Source organism: Phoca vitulina, unplaced genomic scaffold, assembly GCF_004348235.1.
Source record: "Phoca vitulina isolate PV1807 unplaced genomic scaffold, GSC_HSeal_1.0 scaffold27, whole genome shotgun sequence".
NCBI classification, from domain to species: domain Eukaryota; kingdom Metazoa; phylum Chordata; class Mammalia; order Carnivora; family Phocidae; genus Phoca; species Phoca vitulina.
The window spans coordinates 24,677,323-24,695,008 of NW_022589730.1; the positions used below are offsets into that span (position 1 = coordinate 24,677,323).

At 39.7% G+C, this 17,686-nt stretch overlaps 2 protein-coding genes across 5 annotated transcripts in view; both read left to right on the forward strand.

The window, feature by feature from the left end:
• Nucleotides 1-17,686, forward strand: part of DYM (dymeclin) — a 419,774-nt gene that overhangs the window by 256,535 nt on the left and 145,553 nt on the right. The window lies entirely within an intron of this gene.
• On the forward strand, nt 15,659-16,983 carry LOC116643751 (tropomyosin alpha-3 chain-like). Its single transcript, XM_032422737.1, has one exon. The coding sequence runs from the start codon at nt 15,664-15,666 to the stop codon at nt 16,573-16,575; it is 912 nt and encodes a 303-aa protein (XP_032278628.1). The 5' UTR covers nt 15,659-15,663; the 3' UTR covers nt 16,576-16,983.

Here is a 17,686-nt window from a genome sequence, read left to right on the forward strand (position 1 = left end):
ATAGTTATAATGCAGTGGGTTTCAAATCAAACTGTCTTCAATCAGGGGTCACCTGTATTTCAGCATTAGACTTGAAATATTTTTGATCACAGCATTTCCTAAAGGAATTAGCCATTTAATATAACAGTAGCATTTAGGTTCTTAAAGATCTCAGATTCACAGTTAGCTCAGTACATTTCACTGCAACGCACTCAAGTGTTCTAGAACTCAAATTTCAACATCATGGAGGCACTTCTCTTTAAATAGACATGAAAGCGTAAGTCGGAAACAGTACAGTTGTTTGTCTTTTTTTTTTTTTTTTTTTTAAAGATTTTATTTATTTATTTGAGAGAGAGAATGAGAGAGAGCACATGAGAGGGGGTAGGGTCAGAGGGAGAAGCAGACTCCCTGCCGAGCAGGGAGCCCGATGCGGGACCCGATCCAGGGACTCCAGGATCATGACCTGAGCCGAAGGCAGTCGCTTAACCAACTGAGCCACCCAGGCGCCCACAGTTGTTCGTCTTAATGCCCGATAGAGTTCGTATACCTCGGAAGCACATCTGTATCTAATAGGAAGCTTTCATTCATTATTACTATTGCTTTTACTAATAAGAGCTACAGCTAGTAACTGCTACTGCGTGTTAGGCGTTGGGGTGGGTGTTTTATATTCACTGTCTTGTTGCCACTCGACTGTAACAGTTGTGCTGATAAAGAAGTCCAGGTTTAGAATCTTGCCCAAGGTCACGTGAGCAGTACATAGTAGAACCAGGGAATCCAAGGCCAGTCAGGTTGACCCCAAGCCTGGGCTGTTAACTATTATGGCAGTACTCCTCTTCTGGAGCTCTGGCCAAGTTTCCGTAGAACTGGGAAGTCTTTAAGATACAGAGTAATTGCTCCTGATTTGAGTCCATGAAAATGGTTTTTGGTGTCTAGATTGAGGTTCAGCATCCCTCAATTATATTCATAATATGATTTCCAAGTGAAAATACTAAGTTAGGTTTTTATGTGAAATTCCTTACGTATCTTGAGAGAAGTGTTTTTGAGAAATTTCTGCCTTGCAAAATTAGACAGGATTTATAACTCCCAAGGTGAAATAAAGGTCAAGGACTGCATCTAATTTTATATCCTCATTACCTGTTCTCAGTGCTTCGGTCAATGCTGCCGGTCACGATGTGGGCCCTCAGTTCCTATTTGTGAAATCATGGTCTTCTGTGGTTATTTGATATTTTGTTTGTCACAATTGAGAACCTGTTTTGTCAAATTTTCTTAAACTGTGGGGTGGGTTTGTTGTCTCCTATTGAGAAATAATTAAATTGAGACATTTGTTTTGTGTGTTAATTATTTTAGAGAGAACTTCCTTTTTGAAAATAAAAATGCCTCAAGCATAAGATATAATTTGGTTTTTAAATTAACAATTTAAAAAAATGTATCCTATATTATTATTTTCCTATTTTAATTTTGCTAATCATCTGAAAAATAAAATGGAGTGATATTTAATGCTATTTGAAACTTAGTCTCCTTGTAAACCTTATGCAAAAGCTTATTTGCTGCTGCTTTGCTAGAATTCTCGTAGACTTTCACCCAATGCCATTTGAAGACCATTGATGGGGGGTAGGGCTTGAAAGATCATTGGGCTAATTGTTTTTTCCTCAACATCTTATTATGAAAATTTTCCAATAAAAAAAGTTGAGAAATTTTTACAATGAATACCCATATACCTACCACCTAGACTCTACAGTTAACATGTTATTGAACTTGCTTTATTACCTACCTCTTCACGTCTGCCCTTCTATCAGTCCATTCTAAGTTGTCTGACCTCCATCATTTGATTAACTACATGGTATTCCATTGTCCAGATGTACTACAATCACCTACTGTTGGACATTTGGGATTGTGGCAGGTGTAATGACCCTTGAGTAATAGTGGTAGAGTAATGACCTCTGAAAAGTGTCCAGGTCCTAATCCCAGAACCTGTGGATATGGTAAGTTACACAGCCAGAGGGACTTAGCAGATATAAGTAAGGTTATGGACCTTAAGATCAGGAGATTAGTTTGGCTTATTTAGGTGGACCCAATCAAAACACATGAGCCCTTAAAAGTAGAGAACTTTCTCCAGCTCAAGTAGAAGAGATATGCCCAAAGGGGAAGTCGGAGAGATTCAAAGCTGAGAGGGATTTGACACACCATTGCCGGTTTGAAGATGGAAGGGGCGATGTGATGCAGGCAGCCTGAAGCTGCTAACAGAGACTTCCAGCTGACAGCCAGCAAGAAAATAGGAAACTGAGCTCTGCAGCCAGAAGGAACTGAATTCTGCCAACAACCTGAATGAACTTGGAAATAAATTCTCCCCCAGAGCCTCCAGATAAGAGCCTCGCCCAGCTGACGCCTTGAATTTGGCCTCATGAGACCCAGGGCAGAGGAACCAGCCAAACCTACCCGAATGTCTTCAGAACTGTGAGATAATAAGTTTGCATTGTTGTAAGCTGCTAAACTTGTGGTAGTTCGGTATGGCTGCGAAAGAAAACAAATTCGGGGTAATGAGAATTTTTCATTATTATACAGTAGACATCCACAAGGCTAAATCCTTGAGCACAGTCTTATTTCCTTAGGATAAATTTCTAATATTAGAATTGCAGGCACAGAAAAGTCTTTGCACTTTTAAAGACTTTTTTAGCATATACTGATACACTGAAACCTGGACAAGTTGTGTTAGATTACACTTCTGTCAGGACTCGGTTGAGAATCCCATTTCCTTTCTTCTTGACAACACTGGGAATTAGATTTGTTATTTGTGTCAATGTGAAATGTCAAAAAAAAAAAAGGGATAGCATTATCATTTTCATGGGTATTTTTAAACTAGCAAAAGTGAACATATCTTAATGTTTTTACCTTTTGTAAATTATGTGTTTGTGTCCACTGTGCATTTTTCAAATGAAGGCCCTTTCTCTTACTTTAGCAAACAACTTTTTAATTTAACTTTTCTCAAATTCCTTTTAAAAATCCACCAGGACAACCGTAACTTTTTTCTCCTTTGAATATTTACTCTGATTACATCAATAGATTTCCTAGTATTGTACAATTCTAGAGTTCTTGAAACTACTTGGGTTATAGAATTTTTTAGCAGTGTTGACTTTGATGTGTATATATTTTGAGTATTTTAGTGACATTGGCTTTTGTTTTCATTTTTGAGCTAACTTTACCATGCTTTGAAATCAGTTATGCTACCCTCATTTAAGGAAAGCATGAAAAACTATCTTTTTTTTCCCTGATTTAAAAGCTTAAGTGTGGGGCGCCTGGCTGGCTTATACAGTGGAGAGTGCGACTCTTGGTCTCGGGGTTGTGAGTCCAAGCCCCATGTTGGGTGTAGAGATTACTTAAAAATCTTTAGGGGTGCCTGCGTGGCTCAGTCAGTTAAGCATCCAGCTCTTGATTTCGGCTCAGGTCATGATCTCAGGGTCATGAGATCGAGCCCTGAGTTGGGCTCTGCGCTGGGCAAGATTCTCTTTCTTCCTCTCCCCATCCTCTGCTCACGCACTCACTCACTCTCTTAAAAAAAAAAAAAAAAAAAGGAAAAGAAAAACTTTAAAAAATAAAATAAATAAAAGCTTAAAGGGCATAGTAATTACATATTCCCTGAAAATATAAAGGTGTTACTCATAAAACTAGGTGAGCACAGGGCGCCTGGGTGGCTCAGTCGGTTAAGCGGCTGCCTTCGGCTCAGGTCATGATCCCAGGGTCCTGGGATCAAGCCCCGCATCAGGCTCCCTGCTCAGCGGAGAGCCTGCTTCTCCCTCTCCCTCTGCCTGCCTGCCGCTCCCCCTGCATGTGCTCTCTCTCTCACTATCTCTCTCTCTGTGTCAAATAAATAAATAAAATCTTAAAAAAAAAATAAAAACTAGATGAGCACAGCCCCCCTTTTCAACAGTTCATCTCTGACAAGTCGTTCACTTTTTTTGTGTTATTCTCTTCACATTTTTAATTTGCTTATAGGTCAAATCAAATAATTTGTATTTACCTAGACAAGTTTCCCTTTCATTCAGTTTGTCAATTTGATATGAAAAAAATTCAAATGTAATGCAGAAGGTATTTAATGAACCCCAGTATGCCAACTATCTAGATCCAACCATTAGATTTAGTCATATATCTTTCATCTGAACCTTCTTCTTTGCTGTGGTATTTCAGAGTAAATATTGGAATTTTAGTCTTCCATGTCTTGGTATGTATCTCTAAAAATAACATCTTCTTTCATAATCACATATGATTATCACAGCTAACAAAAGTAGCAATATTTCCTAGGTGTGTTCTAATACACAACACAATCGGATCTCTCCAGCAGTCTCATAAGGCTGTCGGCAGTGCTAACATCAGAATCCTAAATAAAAATTCATATATTTGGCTGTTATGTCTATTAAGTCTCTTTTAATTTAGAGCGACCCCTCCGCACCCCATTTCTTCCCCTCATACCATTATTACGTTGCAGAAATGGCCATTTGTCCTGTAAAATCTTCCACATCCCAAGCATGTCTTCTGGCTTCCTCTGGTAGTGTTTAACAACTTCTCTCCCTCATATTTACTGTAAAGGGAAGTTAGCTTTACAGGCTTGAGTAGATTCATATTCTTCTTTCTTGGCAAGATTACTTCATAGGGATAATGTTTGCTCTACATGTTAGGAGGTGTGGTTGTCTTACTTACTCTTAGTGAGGCTAAGATTGATCGGTGATTTCAGGTGGGGACAGCCTGATTTCTCCACTGTGAGGTTCCACTTCACCTTTTCATAGCATAGTTCTAACCATTGATGAGTGTTGCCCAAATAAGTCAATTAGTTAAGAATTGCAACATTTTTGTTTTCAACATTATTTTTCCTTCTACATTCATTAACTATAATTTTTCTAGAAGAACATTTCTTCACCAGACAGGGTAGTTGAAATACAGTTCATAAAGGAAAGTCAAAGGCTTAATTACTCCCTTTTAATCTCCAGTTTTTAGAGTTAGAAGCTAGTGGACCATTTACTTAATAATGTCATCCAATGAATTGGTGGGTTTGGGAAGTGAGAGTTTCCTCTTTCATTTTTTAAAGGATTATGTTATTAAACTCATGGAGTTTTATATATTGACTATGTTTGAACTCATTACATTCTTTAAAAAAACTTTTTTGTGAAATATTATACACATACAGAAAAATGTGCAAATCTTAAGTACATAGAAGGATTATCACAGAGTGTCCTTCTTTGGCTGCTTGTAAAATTACTCTGTCTTTGGTTTTCAGTAGTTTTACTGTTATGTACTTAGAGTGGTTTTTGTCAGATTTATCCTGCTTAGGGTTCGTAATGCTTCTTGAATTTGTCACCTATTGTATTTCTCAGCTAGTGTCAATCTCTAAAATATTGTTTCTGTTCCTTTCTCTTTATTCTGGATGTTTTCTTATCAACTGTTTTCTACTTTACTGATTTTCTCTGCAGTTATGTCTCATATGCTCTTTAAGCCATCCATTAAGTTCTTAATTAGTTATTGTATTTTTAACTTCTAGATTTTTTCATGTAGTTCTTTTTTGTAGCTTACAGTTCTCTGCCAAAATTCTCAGTCTTGTCCTCGAACTTGTTAAGCATAATTATTTTAAAGCATGTGTTTGATGTTTCCCTGTGGGCCTCTTTCTATTGTCTATTGTTTCTCTTGTCTTTCAGTTATGTGGTCTTATCTTTTAATGTACCTGGTTATTTTTATTGAGTGCCAGACATTTTATATGAAGAATGATGGAGATAATTTGAGGCCCTGGATGATGTTACCTTTCTCCAGAGAGGATTTTTGCTTGTGGCAACTGCCTAGGCTAGGAATGATATTACACCCAGATTGACTTAATCCAGTTTGATTGAGATGCTTCAAACCTGGATGTGAGTCTCTCTTAGGGATGGTCTATTTCTTTTTCACCTGTACAACTCAGGTGTACCTCTTGGACTTCCACATAAAATCCTGAAGGAATTACCTGGGTCCCTCTTTTTTGACAGATCCTGAATTCCGATATTTGCCCTTTCCACCTCTAACTCCTGTGAGCCCATCAAACCTTTTGCTAAGATTCCCTACCTACTCAGTTTCTGAGGCCCTCAGCTATACTTTAGTAAACATCTTTAAGGGAAAAGTGGTTTAAATGCCAGGCTTACCTCTCTAGACTTTCCTGTCTTCCTAAATCTTGGATCTATAATTTTTTACTACCTTGATAGCTTTCTGAGGCCATTAAACAGTGTATGCATGTGCACATATGTATATATTAATGTCTAGCTTTTTTTTTTTAAGATTTATTTATTTGAGAGAGAGAATGAGCACAAGCAGGAAGAGGGGCTTAGGGAGAGGGAGAGAAATCCTCAAGCAGACTAACCACTGAGCACGGAGCCCAACGCAGGGCCCAATCCCAGGACCCTGAGATTATGACCCAAGCCGAAATCAAGAGTTGTCCGCTTGGCTGAATGAGCTACCCAGGTGTCCCACACATGTCTAGCTTTTATAACTGTTCTCAGGTAGGAGAGTTGGTCTAAAACATAATCCACCTGCCAGAAATCTCATTATATTTGAAGTTCAGCTCTTTGAAGTTTTATCTTTGGTCACTGGGTAACACATCATGTTGACTTCTGTGTCCCTTTAACACAATCCACTAGTCATTGCAAGCTTTCTTGATTTCTAGAGCAAGATGTCCCAGCTAATATTGTGTACATTCTGCCACAGACCTGGTGCCAGTCATCCTTTCGAGGAGACTTGGGTTGTTTTCTTTCTTTGTATGTTTGCTTGTTTTTTTGGTCATGAATGGTGTTTAGAGGATATAATCTGACAGCTGGTACTCTCATTGCTGTTTGGTTATTATTACTAGACCTTTTCAGTGGACTGTATTAGAAAATACATATTTTTAAAACAAAAATCATGTTTATGATTTTAAATTCATATTTGACATTACAAGTTTTTAGCTTTCCTTTTTTATTTGGTTTTATGTTTCTGTTTCCTCTCTTGATTCGTAAAAAACCTTAACCTATTTACTTGCATTAGGTAATCAGTAGCTTGAAAATACTGTCACCAATATGACTCCTAAAAATTAGACCATTAAGTATGAGATTTCATTTCTGTTTGTCCTTAGAATACATTCTACTTAGTATTCTACTAAGATTATATTCATGTACAGTCAAAATAATACCGTATTTCAAAGACACAGAAATTAAGTACTTTTGTCTGTATCATTATGTCAGAATTCTGATAAGTCGTTCCAGTTTATTGTCAAGTTTTAGAGAATTCTTTTTAAGTCTCAATTTGGCTTTATTTTGGACTATGTAAAATGTTTATTTCCAAAGTTAAAACTGTGTAACAGGATATACACAGAAAGCTCTTGCTTCCATCCCTATTTCCTCTTCCTTATTTCCTCCCTTCCTCTGTAGGTAACTATTATTTTCTTTATTATTTTTATTTTTTAAAGATTTATTTGCCTATTTTTAGAGAGAGACGGGGGGGGGGGGGGGGGGGGCAGGGGGAAAGAATCTCTCAAGCAGACTCCCCGCTGAGGGAGGAGCCCAACTCAGGCCTTGATTCCACAACCCATAAGATCAAAACCTATGGGCCAAAACCAAGAGTCAGATGCTCAACCAGTTGAGCCACCCAGGCACCCTTTTATTATTTTTAGTTTATCCTTCCAGGATCTTTTGGCATACACACACACACACACACACACTCTCTCTCTCTCTCTCTCTCTCTCACAGACTCTTCCCCAGGTCCTTTCTTACCCAAAAGATGACACAGTGTGTACTGTTTTGCACCTTTCTGTATTCACAGTATCTCCCAGAGATCACTCCATATTAGTGTAGAGACCTCTCCATTGCTTTTCCTGCCTGCATGGTATTATGTGGAGATACCGTAGTTTACTGATGGACATTTTGTTTCCTTTCATTATTTACAAATGCTATCATGACTAACCTTGTGCATACAGTCTCATAATTGTGCAAGTTGCCTTCTAAACGTGGGATTCCTGAGTCAGAGTGCATATGCACATGTCATTTGTTATGTATTGCCAAATGTTCTTCCAATGAGGTTGTATCACTTTGGGTTCCCACTAACATTTCATTAGAGTTTTTGTTTTCCTTCAACCTCACTAATATATTAGTGTTTTGAGTTTTTGCATTTTTATCACAGATTGTCAATTTTCTTAGAGAATTATACAGAGAATTTTCACTGAAATGTTTTCCATATCCATAGTTATATTCCTTTTCCCTTCCCTAATGTTTTATATATGTGTTTTTCCCTTTTTTCCTGATTAGCATGTTGTCTGCTTGTTGTTTTTAAAAGAGACAAATGTATTTATTTACCTATCTCTTATGGGTTTACTCTATTTTCTGATTTATTTATTTATTTAGGGGTTTTTTTGTTTTTTTGTCTTCTGTCCTGCTTTTTTTGAACTGATTTTGTTTGCTTTCTCAATATTACTTGTGTACTTATGAATGACTCTGAAGCCGTGCGTTCTTCTGTTAAGAACAACTCTGGTTGCATCTCTGTCACTGATTAGCACCAAGCCATTGGCTGTTTATATTTTTCTTACTGATTTGTAGAATTTCTTCATGTGATTTTGCTCTTCCTGAATATGTTGTTAATATTTTTCTTAGTTGCTATTAGTCTCTTCCCCATTTATGAGGCTCCTTTTTTCACTTCAAAAGACTTAGAATTTTCATGTATTCAAAACTCTGTGTTTTTTACCTTTAGAGACTCTAGATTCTTTTCTAAAACGTTGAAAAACCTCCCTTCCTCTCTCACCCCATCCCTGGGTCAAAAGGATGAAAATATTTAACCTGTATTTTTTTCTAACCCCTAAAAGTTTATTTCTTAACCTTTTAATCTTCTAGAATTCTTTTTGTTGAAGGAATTAATTAGAGATCTAGCCTTTACATTTTTTCTATTTAGTTATTACTCAGCCCAGTAGCAATGATTCACTGATTTGTCTCCTCTGGTATAAAATTCAATCTGTATAATTTACTGTATTCCCACACATCCTTGGATGCATTTCTGGGTTCTGTCTCTCACTGTTTTATCTTTCTATGAATGGTGCCATTTCTAATATATTACCTCATATAGCTTTGTACTACGTATTGTTCTGTTAGAAGATGTCAGCCTATTGTTCTTTTTCAAAATTTTGGATGGTAGTTCCAGAGTTCCCCCTGAGTTTCAGTTTCTGCTCTCCCTTTCCCGCTTCTTGTGCCCTTTGCTCTGTGGGTAGCAAGTCATATGCCCAAATGTCTGCCTCTGTAGGTTTTCAAAATGCGCTCCCTGGACCTTTCCAGAATTGTTTCATCTTCTGTTCTCCAGTGCCACATTTTAGCTGGAAGTGGTTTTTTCTTCTCTTTTTGGGTGTTTCTGAAGTAGAAGGAGCCCCGAAGGTCCTCTTTGTGCTAAGGGAAGTCTGGCACTCATCTGACTTGACCTGTGAGACCTGTTTGATCTGGTTCCACCTCTTGTCACCCACCCACCCACCCACATTTGACATTCTAGCCAAACTGGATTTCCTCCCTGTAGCATGTTCCACTTCACTGTTAGGCTTTCTGTGCGTGCACTTCCTTCTGCCTTTTACCTCCCCACCAACTCAGACAGGTCTCTGCCTGTTAATAATAAGTAATCACAGTAACTACCATGTAATGAGCACTTTATATCTGCTAAGCAGGACAGCAGATTTTTAAAATATATTATTTAATCATATCCTATAAAATAGGTAATATTCTAATTTTTCAGATGAAAAAGCTGAGGCCCAAAGGACACATAGCTAGTAAATGCTAAAGCTGGGGCTCAAATGCAGGCCTGACTCCAGAGCTTGTGTTCCTAACCCCTCTGCTATACTTCTTCTCCCCTTTCTCCCCAAGGCCCCCAAGTGCTCCCATGGCGCCTGCACCCCCCAGGGTGAATCTCCTCTAAATGATAACCATGTGAAGGCATGGGCATGTGTGGATCACTGCTCTCTCTCCAGCACCTACCACATCATACACCCCGTGTTACTTAGGAACATATGATGTATTTTACGTGTCTTAGTTTTCTTTTAAATACTAGACATTATGTATAAGACAGTAGAGACTGGAGTGGAAAGTATGCCTGTAAATGGGCACACCTCTGCTGATGAGGAGTTGGCTCATTCTGGTTAGGACTGGAGCTGGGTTTGGGTTTTGTCCTTAGAACACTACTAGCTTGACATTTCCTAATGGTTATTGCCTGTGCCTGAAGAGTGGGGCCTGGGTTCTGTTCAGTGTTGCTTTACCAACCTCTGCTTTCAGCAGTCCCTATAGTGGAGTCAGAGAAGGGGTATTTCTGTTGTCCTGGTCCAGCCTCTTTCTTGGGGAGTCCCTGTGTGTGCCTGGGTCTTAGAAGTGGCGCTTTCTCAGCATCTCTGTCCCTCCTCATCTTAGCAGCTCTGTGTCTGTGGTTGGCCTTGAGTGAGAGGTTCCTGCCCCTTCCCCAGTGGTAGCATAGGATCCAGGTATAGGATTCTGCGCCCAATATGGTTTCCTGCCCTAACCCCCAGTGTTAGAGGGTTTTTGCTCAGTCCCTCCACCAGCAAGAACAGATCTCTGCCTGTGTCCTGGACGTGAGTTTCCTGCTTTGCCTTCAGAGGCAGATGGGTTATGTAACTACTTCTCCCCTAGAAGCAATGGAAGTTTCCTGGTGCTCTGGGCCAATAGAGTTTGCTGCCCCAGTAGCTTAAGGCTTTTGCTTTAGTATGAGAGGAGGCTCTGGGAAGCAGGGTCCGATAGAGGGCTTTTTCCCTCTTTCCCCTTCTCCACACCGTGTCTTTCTCGCAACGAGGGGAAGGCTGGTAGAAAAGAGCTTTCCAGTGAGTGCAAACCCCCCTGTATCTGGGGCTCCAGCTTTCCAGACTGACACATTAGACCACACTTAGCCTTTAAGAATTTATTGAAATCTTATCTGATTTCTTTCTGTCAACTTCCGTGGAGACCAGGTCTTCCTCCTGTGCTCTGCCAAAAGCAAGAGCATATCTGTGCTCCATCTCTCTTTAGAGGGGCTGGTCCCTTTAGAGAATTCATTTCACTTGATTGCCTTCCAAAATCATTCTCTGATGGTCTTCCTAGGAAGACTTATGATTTATTAAATTATCTGGCTTTTTCTCCCTGGTAGAGTAAGAGAGACAGTCTCTGCATATCCGAAGCAGAAGCCAGTCTGGGTCACTTAAAATGCTTCCCTGCATCACCCCGGAGAGCCCATTTATTTTACATTTGAAGGGACTGAGGCTCAGACGGTGACTTGTCCAGTCTATGGCAAAACTGGGACTAGCACCCAATCTAGAGCTTCTCTCCACTGATGTGCAGCTACCTGTGTTTTTCCTTTTTTCCTTTTTTTTTTTTTTAAACTGGTCTGTAACTCTCCTGTACGTGATTCTTAGCACCACTGACTCTTCTTCCAGAGAAGGAATGAAAAAAGGGAACCCAGGTATAGAGATTATTTCCCTTTTGTGCATTAACAATATCAAAGATAATAAGCCTTGAAATTTAATGCATTCTAGAAGAACCAGTAGGTTCCTTAGTTTAGAGAATGATTATTTTCAAACTTCTCCTTTTACATTTTTACTCTCAAAGGTTGTTGAGTGTTTTTCCCTTCTAAACTAACAGTGACTCAGTTCAAAGTGCTAGGGTAATCTAAAATAAATTCTGGATTTTACGGAAGTTTGAGGTCATCCTAAAGCTTTTTCTACATTAATTACATGTTTGGTTACTCTAATAAAATTTGCGTTCTAAATTCAGCATTTTCGGGCGCCTGGGTGGCTCAGTTGGTTAAGCGACTGCCTTCGGCTCAGGTCATGATCCTGGAGTCCCTGGATCGAGTCCCGCATCGGGCTCCCTGCTCGGCAGGGAGTCTGCTTCTCCCTCTGACCCTCCCCCCTCTCATGTGCTCTCTCTCATTCTCTCTCTCTCAAATAAATAAATAAAATCTTTAAAAAATAAATAAATAAGTAAATAAATAAATTCAGCATTTTCTACAGCCTTTATGGAAGCTGAGACTTAAAAATAACTTCTACTCAGGTGAAGTGACTTAGCAAAGGTCACACAGCTCATTATTGGCAGAGCTGAGACTGTAACGGGGGGCTCTTCTCTTTCTGATGGGGTGAGGGAGAATGTCAAAGCCATTATAAAAAAAGATACATCTTCTAGAGAGTTATTTTACTCAGATTTTACTTTTCATAGGATGTGAAAGAGTAGTTCTTATTATAATAAAACACCAATATATTTTGAAGAAGAATGGAAATGAACACTAATTCTTAAGGCAAAACATTAAATTTTAAAAAAACGAAACAAAAAACTCGAGGCTCGGATATATGCTCATTCTCTACCAGTAGGAGGGCCTGGGAGGAAGTAGGAGAAGGCACTGCGCTGCACCCCACTTTGTGCCCAGGGTGGGTAGCCTACTAAGGTAATGTGATTGTTGGGAGCTGCAGCTGAGTTGGATTCCATCAGAACATTCCTTTTTTGTGAGTTCTATGGCTGTTTTCCAAGGATGGAAAAACATGGAAAGTTAGCCAGTGTCCCCAAGCAGCCACCATTCTCTTGCCTTCCTGCCACCAGTAAGCATGTTTTCAATAACATACCTCCCAGGCTTCTAGTTCAGGCTTGTGGGCCATGTTCAAACCCTGTCCAAGGAATGAAGAAAAAGACCACATCGTTTTTACATCCCCACACAAGAACGTTGGTGCCATAACTCTGCCTTCCCCCACCCCTTCCCCCTTCTCTCAGCCCCCACATTATTAAGGTTACACATTGTCTCCTCTGGTCACAGGATTTAGTCTTCAGCTGTGGTTTTGCATGTAATATAAAGCTAGTTCTTGCTATCAGAAACTTGATATTTGGGGACAAATCCAGTTCTGGCTAGAAATAACATGGTCACAAAGCTTTTTAGTATGTGTGCCAGTAAATTAACAACATAAAGATAACAAGAGTCTATCACCAAATGATTGGCTTTGAAGGCCATTTGCACATTAACTTTAAAAAGAGGCTTGCCTATGCGTTTCCTCCCCCTTCTTCCCTACTTTGGCAAAGTCCCATTAATTTTATTGAAGGTTTTATTTTCTGCTGAAAATGCAGGAAATTTAGACAACTCTCTTGGAATCCCCCCAAAACTAATACAAACAAGATACATATGCTTCTCTTAAGGAAACTAAAAATAAATGATTTGAAACTATTTAACTGTATAAATTCCCTCTTAAAAGGAAAAGGAAGTTTATATAATGAGGCAACTCTGAGTACTGTTGACAGGGTAAGATACTCCCGTGACTGCCAGCTTGTCTGTTAGACATGAAACCACAGCTTAGCACAGAACTTGCGTAGTGGTCATTACCAACGTGGACAAAGACCAGCAGCAGCTGAAAATGGGACCTTTTTTTAGGATACTTGTTTTAACATTTGAGATTTTCTGTCACAAAATAAGGATTTTTTTTTCTTTTTTTTTTTTTTTTAAAAGAAAGTCTGATCTGGGATCCATTTCTGGAATGGAAGCTGTATGTACAAAAAAGAAAAAAAAAAAACATGAATGAAAAAGACGTGATATTCTCCACGTATTTTGCTGCTCTACCAGTGAGCCATCAGATTTTATCTCTGACAGCTCATTTTGACACAATACAGAGGAAACATGGTTGGTTTTTAAAACATGTCTTTTTGTAAAGCCTTGTATTATTCCATAAATGTAAGCTAGCTTTTCTATACATCTACTCTCAGGGACCAGTTTTGTAAATTAATGGAAGTGGGATCTGGGGCTTATATTTAACACTAAGAAATGTGATTTCTAAGTTCTTTGTAGTTACAGTAATTGAATTTTAATTTATCAGCTTTAGAAAGGCATTTATCGGGGCACCTGGGTGGCTCAGTCGTTAAGCGTCTGCCTTCGGCTCAGGTCGTGATCCCAAGGTCCTGGGATCAAGCCCCACATAGGCCTCCCTGCTCTGTGGGAAGCCTGCTTCTCCCTCTCCCACTCCCCCTGCTTGTGTTCCCTCTCTCGCTGTGTCTCTCTCTGTCAAATAAATAAATAAAAATCTTAAAAAAAAAAAAAAGGCATTTATCTTTTTGTTCTTATCATAATTCTAAGATTAAAATGATTTTTTTTCTTTCAGATACATTGTTTTAAAAAACACTCACATGGTACTTATTGTGTGTTACACACTATTTTAAGGGCCTTACAAATGCTACCTCATTTAATCTTCATGGGGAAAAAAAATCAAATAGCAACCTTCTTTAAATACCATTTGAAACTCTGACACCCAAATGGTGATGTGATTAGATAACATTTAGGTCTGTTTAAATACTGATATTTAGACGATTTTGTAATTGTAAAGAAACTCTAATCAAATTCATGGTAATTTTTCATCTTTTTACAAGTAGTGATTATTACCCATTTAATAATGCTTTTTAGCGTAAAGGATTTCATTTGCCTATTGTCATTCATAGTATGTACCTGCACCAGAATCCGATTCAGTCATGGTAGCAACTTAAAGATTCAAATAACTTGCAAATTATAATTATTGGGATAGTTTTCCTTGCAAATTAAAATTGACCAAAATTTGATAATAGATAATTAGATCGGTTGGAACCTTCATGCTGTGAAGAAGTTCTTGCTGTCCAGAAGAGACCATGTGCAGAAGAATCAAACACCCTGGTCCCCACACCCTAGCTGTGCCCCCCACCCTTTTCCTCACAAGGCAGCACCAACTTGCCAGCCATGCGAGCTGTCATACTGGGAGATCCTCTCTCCTCCAGTTGAGCATCTCCATGTGAAGCCGTGCGGAGCAGAGACCTGCTGGCCCCATCAAGCCTGGCCCAGATTATTAGCAGGACAAATGGTTATTGCTGTTCTAAGCTGCTAAGCTTTGGAGTAGTTTGTTACACAGCAATAGGTAACTGATTTAAAAGTCACAAAACATGATGGTAGGAATAAATGGAAACGTACCAGCAATAACAAATGTAAGTGAATCAGACTCACTTAAAATTCTATCAGGTTAGAGCTACAAATTATAAAACCTAGCCATATAGTTGCTTTGAACTATATATGTTTTCAGTAACACAGAAAGTTTGAAAATCAAAGGCTTGAAGATTATAGATATACCTGGCAAATGCTAAAAAAAAAAAAAAATGAAGATGGTATAGCAATATCAGTAAAACATACACTTGAATAAACAACATGGATTAAGAGAAACAGTAGATCATGATAAAAAATATATTTTAAAAGATGGCAATTGTGAAACCTAGAGTTACTCTGAATATATGAATTACTTGGAGGAATTGATAAATCCTTTCTCATTTTCGGAAATTTTGACATAACCATTCAGAAGTGATGAATCTCTCAGACAGTGAGTGTTAAACGGAATAATTATACATTTGGGTGAGAATGAGGGCAACAGCCTTCCTACATTGTCAGCATACATGTGTTGTCATTGCTCTTTAGGCAACGATCTGGCAACATCTATTAACAATACAAATCCAGTATTTTCACCAATGCCTCTCCTGGAATCTATCCCAGAAAAATAGAAGGACAGATCTACCAACATGCTTATTGCATCCTTGCTCATAGAAACGAGGAAACAAATAAATTGGATGCCCATCAGTAGGAGAATACATTTTACATATGCCGTAAACCAATAATACATTGCTACTATTTTGCTTTTGAAATCAGTTTTCTTTCAGAATGATTAAAAATAAAAATGTCGGAGAAGCGGCTGCAACGCCGAGTGGAGGAGGCAGGAAGCCAAGCGCGAGCAGGGGCTGGGTGGGCACTGTGACCGGGATCACCACCATCGAGGCGGCGAAGCGCAGGATCCAAGTTCTGCGGCAGCAAGAGGAGGAGGAGGAGCCGCAAGGTGACGCAGAGGAGAGGGCTGAGCACCTGCAGCGGGAAGGTGAGGGGGAAAGGCGGGCCCGGAAGCAGGCCGAGGCCGAGGTGGCCTCCTTGAACCGTAGGATCCAGCCGGACTGTGCCCAGGAGCACCTGCAAAAGCTGGAGGAAGCAGAGAAAGCCGCTGGTGAGTGTGAGAGAGGTATGGAGGTTATTGAGAACCAAGCCTTAAAAGATGAAGTACAGATGGAACTCCAGGAAATCCAACTTAATGAGGCCAAGCACATTGCAGAAGAGGCAGATCGGAAATATGAAGAGGTGGCTCAGAAGTTGATGATTATTGAGGAGGACTCAGAATGCCCAGAGGAACGAGCTGAGCTGGCAGAGTCCCGTTGCTGGGAGATGGATGAGCAGATCAGACAGATGGGCCAGAACCTGAAGTGTCTGAGGGCTGCTGAAGAAAAGCACTCTGAGAAGGAAGACAAAGATGAGGAAGAGAGAAAGATTCTCGTGGATAAACTCAAGGAGGCAGAGACCTGTGCTGAGTTTGCTGAGAGATTGGTAGCCAAGCTGAAGACAATTGATGAATTGGAAGATAAGCTGAAATGCACCAAAGAGGAGCCCCCCTGTACACAAAGGATGCTGGACCAGACTCTGCTTGACCTGAATGAGTCAAGCACCCCAGTCCGGCCCTGCCGCTGCTCCTCCCGTGACCCCCTGACTCCACTCCAGCCTGCCCAAAGCAGCCTTGAAACCGAGGGCTGATCTCTTAACTGGAAGGCTGCTTTCTCCTTTTGCCACCTCTCCTACCCCAACCCCTGTGTCTTTTTTGCCAAACTGTCTCTGCCTCTCCCCAGAGCTTCCAGTTGGGCTTGAGGCCGAGCACCTTTGGGAACAGTGTCTAAGGGAATGTGAGCACAAAGCAAAGTGTCTTTAAAAGCATGTTGTAATGTACACATTTTATAATTATCTTTTTTGTTGTTGATGTAGCGACCATTTGTAAAACATTCCAAATAATTCCACAGTTCTGAAGCAGCAGTCTAACCCCTTCCTCACATTTGGAAAGTAGTTTTTCAGCTTAATGCATACTGCCCTCTCCACAGAGGAGGGAAAGCAGTAGGGACCCGCCTTACTGAGAGCCAGAGCCTGGATGCTTCATTGCTCTGTCCAAAGTACCAGCCAAATTAGAAATGTGGTTCCAGGAGGAGTTGGCTCAAAAAGTGGGGCTCAGGGTTTCAGCTTTAAGGTATCTTTGAGCAACTTTATTTTTAATTTTTTTTTTTCTGTCAGATGTGACCAAGGGGTGGCTTGACCCCTTTTCAGCACTGTAATGGCGCCACTCCCTTTAGATCGGCTTGCATAGTTTCTCATGAGCCGTCTACCATAATTCTGATCTTTGTGTCTCTGTATTTTCTGTTTTCTCCCCTCTCTGGCTGCCTTCAAGATTTTCTCTTTGTCTTTGGTTTTCAAAGTTTAAGATGATGTGTCTACATGTGTGTTTTTATTTTGTTTTGTTTTGGGTGGGTTTGGGGGATATTCTCTGAGCTTCTTGGACCATTGTTCGATTCTTTCATTATTTTAATGCTCAGCCATTACGTCTTCAAGACTCTGTTAAGTCCACTGTTGAACCCCTCTAGGTGTTCTTTACTGCTAATACCATGTATCTTTTAAATTCTGGCATTTACATTTGTCACTTTCTTATAGTTTTCAACTCCACTGAAATTCCCCATCAGTCCAAACATATGTAGATTCATAGTAGATTTTGTAAATCATAGTTCATTTAAATTTGTTTGAGATTTTTACTATCTTTGTATCAATCTGATACTGCAGATTACTTTGTCTCTTGGGTGTGGGTTGTTTTTACTTGTTTTGTTAG

Coding starts and splice junctions, on each gene's coding strand:
- LOC116643751 (XM_032422737.1), top strand. CDS start 15,664: ATGATTAAAAATAAAAATGTCGGAGAAGCGGCTGCAACGCCGAGTGGA.